Source organism: Alosa sapidissima, chromosome 16 (genome assembly GCF_018492685.1).
Source record: "Alosa sapidissima isolate fAloSap1 chromosome 16, fAloSap1.pri, whole genome shotgun sequence".
Lineage (NCBI taxonomy): Eukaryota > Metazoa > Chordata > Actinopteri > Clupeiformes > Clupeidae > Alosa > Alosa sapidissima.
Window position 1 is genome coordinate 3,946,686 of NC_055972.1, and position 7,500 is coordinate 3,954,185.

The window sequence follows — 7,500 nt, forward strand, 5'->3', positions numbered from 1 at the left end:
CTGATCACTACTCAAACACACTGATCACTACTCAAACACCCTGATCACTACTTAAACACCACTGATCACTACTCAAACACCCTGATCATTACTCAAACACCACACACACTACTCAAACACCCTGATCATTACTCAAACACCCTGATCACTACTCAAACATCACACACACTACACCACTGATCACTACTCAAACACCCTGATCACTACTCATACACCACTGATCACTACACAAACACCCTGATCACTACTCAAACACCACACACACTACTCAAACACCCTGATCATTACTCAAACACCCTGATCATTACTCAAACACCCTGATCACTACTCAAACACCCTTATCACTACTCAAACACACGGATCACTATTCACTACTCAAACACCCTGATCACTACTCAAACACCCTGATCACCACTCATACACCACTGATCACTACTCAAACACCCTGATCACTACTCAAACACCACTGATCACTACTCTGTACCCCGTGAGCACTTGGAATGCGATGTGGATGCTACTAGCCACTTGAGCCACAGCACCCCCTCAGCATGTCTGAGGTCTTAACCCTTTAGGTGCCAGGGTTCAAAAAACAACACTGGATTTCGACATTAACATTTCAAAAGGCCATGGCTTGAAAGTGGTCAGAGATAAAGTCCTACTGTAAATGTCAAAATCATTGAGTATGGTCAAAAGTGTATGAAGGGGGTACATTTACTTATCTAATTAGCATATTATGAATTATGCACCTTTTAGTAAATGCTGGATGTGAAAATATTTGAGTGCCCCCCCCCCCCTCCCCCCCCCACACACACAAAAAAAAAAAAAGATGCCCAACCTTATTTACAAAATTTCCCTTTACATAAACTGGAACAAAAAGCCCCTCACGTCAACCTACCCATGTCATCCCTTATCAAATAGCCTACCGTATGAAGCGTCTAACTTTTGCAACACTGGCTGTAGGTAACGTGGGCTTATAGGGGTGTTTCAGGCTTTTTAAAAGTTCTGGGATGAGGGAGATTTCTGTCCCGGGAATTTTTTTTAATTCTGGTTGCTAAACACACTATTTTAACGCAGTTTGGGAAGGACAGGAATACCTTTATAGAGCAGGCGGCTCTGGCTCAAATTAGGTGAACATACCTTATGCGCATTATAACTTCACTGCCCAACCCGCGAAAAAGGGAAAGAAAATAAAAAATAAACCAATGAGTTTATGTTGCGATTTGCGAGAGAAAAACACAGATATGGTAACTTACTAACAATAAGGATTTGCTCACAACAATCTAAATACATTGCACTGCTGATTTGGTTGTCCCACCCTTTAAGATGATAGGCATAGGCCTATGCACAGTCAAGGACTTTTAACACTCGCACCAACCCGACTCGTCATGACGTGCCTTAGCCCCAAAAAGGTTGAGAACCTCTGCTCTACGCATTAACTAAATCCCTGTTCCAAACAGTGTTTTATTTTTTCTAAATAAGCCTACAGAGGTAAGCAAACAATTCAACATTTTAAACATGTGTAGACCGTGACCATAGAGGACAATCTCTCACTGCTGTCAGTGTCAGCATCACTGCTAAGAACAGTAGGCCTATGTCTTTTAACGTTACGGTTAAACGCCTGAAAAATATTAAGCTGCTGGTGTTGTTTTCTTTTTATGACTGAATGATTTAGGCTATTATCCTATGAATAAATGTAACGTTGTGTTTTTAAGCACCAGAACTGACCCATCCAAAGCCACGCCTGAAAACCATCACAGGTCAATCGTTATCATGTCATGACAATGCTACGTTTTCATATTTTATAGTCTATGTATATATAAACTTTATTACAGGCTCTAGGCCCAACAGCAAGACATACAACAACAACAACAACAACAACAAAGGAATAGATACATAAACACATGCAAACATACTCTAACGTACCCATAATGGGGCTGCATACAGTACATAGGGGTGCAGTATGCACGGAACAAGCTCACTTTCACATCCTCAGAACAATGATGGAATTTCCGGACTAACATGTATGCTTGGACATACAACATTCGTCTCTGCCTATACATATCAGCATCATCTTCCATCTTATCAGTGATGATGTGCCCAAGATATTTCGTACAGTTAGATACACAGAGGGATTGCCCTGACAGGTAAGACATTGGAAAGTGCAGCTTCTGATCCTCTTTGGTCCTACATATCAATACAACACTCTTTTTTGCATTGTACTGTACATCAAACTCCACCCCATACTCAGATAATATATCCAACAGCTGCTGGAACCAAACAGTGCTGGGGGACATAATAGCCAAATCGTCTGCGTACATCAGATGGTTTAACAGAGTGTTCCATATCAGACAACCTGTCTTACACTTCCCCAACTGCTTTGACAGGTTGTCCATGTATAGGTTGAACAGGGCTGGAGACAGAAGCACCACCTGCCGTACACCATTGCCTACACTAAAGGTTGAGGATAGGCTGTTTCCCCATTTAACTTGCATCTGTTGTTTGGCATACCAGTAAACCAGGATACGTATGATGCATCCAGGCACACCCCTAAGCATAAGTTTAGTAAAAAATCTTATGGTGATTTACCCTGTCAAATGCCTTGGAAGCATCAATAAACCCTAGAAACATTGTAGAGCCCTGACTTCTCTAAGATTCAACAGCTTCTTTCAAGGCATAGATACATAGATCTGTGCTGTGCTTAGACTTAAAACCAAATTGATTTTCTGTGGTGTAAATGAACTCACTCAGTCTATCTAGGAGCATCTTTTCTAACACTTTTGAAAGAATGCTGGCTAATGCGATGGGTCTGTAGTTGTCCAAACTCCCTATTTTACCTGCCTTGTCCTTAATGACTGGCACTAATGTGACTGTCAACATGGTGTCTGGCAGTATACCATGTGTCATCAGCCCTGTGAGGCAAATGGACAGTAGAGCTGCTACTCTGGGGCTGGCTAACTTAAGATGCTCCGCAGTGATGTTATCCTTGCCGCTAGCTTTGTTATCAGCTAGTTGCTCTATAGCATGATAAACCTCATTGGGAGTAAAATGATTTACTTCCTCATTTAACTTGCCCACACAATAGGGCTCACTTTTGATACAATTAAACAGAGCTGCGTAGTGTTGCCTCCACCACTCTGTTATGGACCCTTTCAAGAGAGTTCCATTATCAGCATCATAGTTGGCCCCACAAGGCTTCCGTTTTAACATTCCATTTGTTATCTTAATGCAGAGGAAGTAGATTGGGGCCCAAATAGAACGTTCAAGCATTGTTTTTGTTTTTATTGTTGAAAGGGTCCATATTGTCTGCACCAGATACCCCTTCAATGTGGCAGCACTGCTTTGGCCCTATTTGTAGCTTTGACCTCTTTCCAGAACTCAGTGACATTGTTACCAAGCAAGTTTTCAGCCATAGAATGAGCTCTTAAGGCTTGCTCATGCTTCCCAACAAAGTGCACTGCATATTTATATCTGGCATTGGTAAGTTTCTTGTGCTCTAAGTCTGGACCATGCCTGGGTCTACCAGCTATAACCCAGGCTCTATGAGCCATCTTAGCAGCTTCTTGATGGTTTCCATGCACACCATATTCCGGTTTTATTCGGAATAATGCCAATATTCAGATTGCACATGAGTCAATAAATATAGGCTAGTTGTCACACAAGTTTTTTTTTATTGTTGTAGGCTAATATTGAATGATTTCACAAATAAAACCGTGAAAAAATTGTACGCACAGTGCGTACAGGATTACGCCCGCCAGCGCCACTGCTGCCATCTCCAGCTATGTTGGACAAAGCGTCGAAATAAACATTGCCGTGCAAAGACGCACCTCCATTCGAACGTACCATGGCTATAATGGATGATTGATGTCATCTCCAAAAAGACAGATATTCTCCTTCAGAATTAGAATAGGTTAACAGATCCATGACTTCATCACAAGTGAACGTTTTATTCACTATTTGGTGTAACTCCTGCGGTATCCTGCATCTCTAAGGTCCTAACTCCTGTGGGGTTCCTTGTGTCTAGCGTCCTAACTCCGGTGGGATCCTGCATCTCTAAGGTCCTAACTCCTGTGGGGTTCCTCGTGTCTAAGGTCCTAAGTCCTGCGGGGTTCATCGTGTTTAGCGTCCTAACTTCTCCCTCATGTTGCCTGTTTGCCACCCGCAGGAGCCTGCCCTGGATCCAGGTCCAGTCAGACGAGCCGCAGCAGAAGGGATCAGACGAGATGGACGGGGGCAGGCAGAGTGTGAGCTCGGCCAAAGTCTCCACAGAGTCCTCCAGTCCAAGGACCAGCTTGAATCACAGCTCACCCATCAGAGCTCTGGAGTGTGGCCTGCATCCATCTGCTGACCTCAAGACCACTCATGGTAAATGCCGCCATCTTAAATAGCTAGCTCCACTAGCCCCTATAAGCAGCTAACTCAACTAGCTCACATAAGTTACCGACTCCAGCAGGTGACACTAGTAGCTAAGTCTTCCATCCATTTAGGGGGCAGCTGTGGCCTACAGGTTAGTGCTTCGGACTTGTAACCGGAGGGTTGCCGGTTCTAACCCCGACCAGCAGGAACGGCTGAAGTGCCCTTGAGCAAGACACCTAACCCCTCACTGCTCCCCGAGCGCCGCTGTGGCAGGCAGCTCACTGCGTCGGGATTAGTGTGTGCTTCACCCCACTGTGTGTTCACTGTGTGCTGTGTGTGTTTCACTAATTCACGGATTGGGATAAATGCAGAGGCCAAATTTCCCTTACGGAATCAAAAGAGTATATATACTTATACTTACTTATACATCCCGTATCAACTTGACAGCTGACCACAATAGCTCACATAAACAAGTAATTACAGTAGGTGGCAGAGGCAGCTGTATGAATAATGCACTAGCACTCCTTAACCCTTAAAGGTGTAGGTTTTTGAACATTCTAAGTTCCGCAACAATTGAAGGTTCTAAAATTCTATGTTGAATTCAATGAACCCAGATATTCTTTAGAATGTTCATTTCTCAACATTCCGTACTCCTTTAAGGGTTAACCCAGCTCTGAAAAAAACACAGGTAAAATATGACCAAACCAGAAAGGCTCGGGTGCATAGACATCCATGAAGGCCACATAGGTCTTGTATGTGAAACTCGTTCTATTTTGTTCTGTCTAGAATTTACCTTGAGCAGCCTACATAAGACAATTTGAACTGTTGTTGTGGATTATAGAGAGACAAACTCTCCTCAGTTGATTCAGTATGTTGGCAGTGAAATTATTGCATAGATCAAAAGAAGCCCATTTCGAATATAAATAATGAGATCACCAGAGCACATAGATATTTGGATTGCTTAGTTTATTGTTGAAAAGGTGAAGAAAGTACTACCATTTTGATGTAAGGATACGTCAGCAGAATACAGATGTAGGATTACGTCTTCATTAGTTACTGAAAGACAGTGTGAATTTGAGCAAAGTTATTCTTCTGCTGGGGAAAATACCTGCAGTTTTAGGTAAGCCAAAGGGATTCTTACAGTAACCGAATAACTTTACCTGGTTAAGGTCAGCGTTGTAAAAACTCCCACAGTGTTAGTGTTCTAAGACTAATCGTTTTGATCTATCCAAGTTCATTGTCAAAATAGACCCGTCGTCAGGGTAACTCACTTACTCAAAGGAAATGGAGGTCAACTTTGTCCAATCTCATTCATCTAGAACTCTGCACTTGCTCTGAGCTTCCCACCATTGCAACACTGTGTATGAACATGCCTTTCCCAGTTAAAACCAAGTGGGAAAGCAAACGTTCGGAAAGCGTACCCTACATAGGAGGCTCTGAGGCTTGGAGTTGGCATTCCATGCATCCATCAATCCATCATTTTGGCGTCAATCTGACATCAAATAACTTTAAATCTGAAGCGTTTTAAACGAGAGCTCCGGCCAGTTTTAACACAGAGCTCAGTTGATCATGTTCACGGAATTTGCCTCCTTCATCAGTCAGTCAGGCTACTTATTCACAGTCTACCTGCCGAAGTTGCAGCATCAGCGTTACTCCACTCGCAACCCACCACCTCCCTTTACGCCTCCCGTCTTCCATAGTTAAAGAATAAAGGGATGTATGGCGGAATCCTGCCCGACTCCTGCCTGCACAGTCGACCCCCGGCACGATTCTGCCAAGCACTTCAGGACCCTGGCCAGAGACTTCGCCAAACATGCTCTTCTGTTATGCTTTTATGTGTTTATGCAAATTCTGGAATGTGAACTAGTGAGATGACTGTATCAACATGGAAGTTCCAAATGAGAGCTGCCGCTGCGCGCTACTGAATGGAATACGGAGGAGAAATAAATAAATGCAGAAACCGAAAGCTGCACTCGAACTCGGAGCACTCAGCACATTATCCATTTTTTTAGCGAGGCTACCAGGCGACTTACTTTGTTTCGGTCCGTTGCCCGTGTTTGTCACTCAACTGACACTGAGGATGCGCAGTACATCAGTTCACCAACAGGAAATTAAATTAAAATTGGCTTCACTTGTCACTATTGAAGTCCTATGGAGTGGCTCTGTCCATTCCTTTTACTGTCTATGGTTAAAACAGTCTTCTATCCGCAGGTGCGGTCAGAGCTGCTGCTGGCAAGACACAACACCACCTCCCCAACTGTACCACTGTCTGACACACCACCATGTCCCCAACCACACCACTGACACACAACACTTCACCTCCCCAATCAAACCACTGACACACAACACATCATCTCCTCAACCACACCACTGACACATCACCTCCCCAACCACACAACTGACACATCATCTCCCCAACACACCACTGACACACGACACATCATCTTCCCAACCACTGACACATCATCTCCCCAACCACACCACTGATACATGACAATCATCTCCCCAACCACACCACCATGTCCCCAACCACACCACTGACACATCATTTCTCCAACCACACCACTGACACAAAGCCACACCAACCTCTGACAATATGATGCTCCCCAGCGTGACGCGCCTCCTCTCAGAGGTGGCTATGCAGGCTCCCAGAGAGGAGGACCCTGGGGGCTATGCAGGCTCCCAGAGAGGAGGACCGTGGGGGCTATGCAGGCTCCCAGAGAGGAGGACCGTGGGGGCCAGAGAGGACCATGGTGGTCAGGCATATTGGTATGAACTTCTGGAAAACCTCGTTGGTTGAGTGTGCATCAGCTTTATCGGAGTAGTGAAGACACTCAGTGACAGACATTTAAGGGCAAATTTATGGAAATCTTTTGCTCGTCATAAATATGGCCAAATTTGCTTGAGTTTTGAATTTAAATTTTGAGTATTATGTGCATGCATAAGACTTGTATCTTAAATGTATGTATTATGTGGTGTGCTAATCACTAAGCCTGCCCGACGAGAGATGGAGTTTCAGACCCTTTTAGGAAATGTAAAGACCACCTCTGTTTAAATAAAGCAACTATAGCCTCTTTTAGTAATCCTCATCTTTGTTTAGAGTAGTCCTTTTATAACTTATGTCAATGTAGTCCTTCTAATCTTCTA

At 43.8% G+C, this 7,500-nt stretch overlaps 1 protein-coding gene across 1 annotated transcript in view; it reads left to right on the top strand.

Annotated features, from left to right (window-relative positions):
• sorcs3b (sortilin related VPS10 domain containing receptor 3b) overlaps positions 1–7,500 on the top strand; it is a 58,198-nt gene that overhangs the window by 50,545 nt on the left and 153 nt on the right. Inside the window, exons 26-27 of the mRNA XM_042066152.1 lie at positions 4,163–4,362; positions 6,565–7,500. The exon at positions 6,565–7,500 is cut by the window's right edge and continues 153 nt beyond it. Coding sequence (XP_041922086.1) covers positions 4,163–4,362; positions 6,565–6,626 — 262 coding nt within the window. The 3' untranslated portion in view covers positions 6,627–7,500. The remainder of the gene's footprint in view (positions 1–4,162; positions 4,363–6,564) is intronic.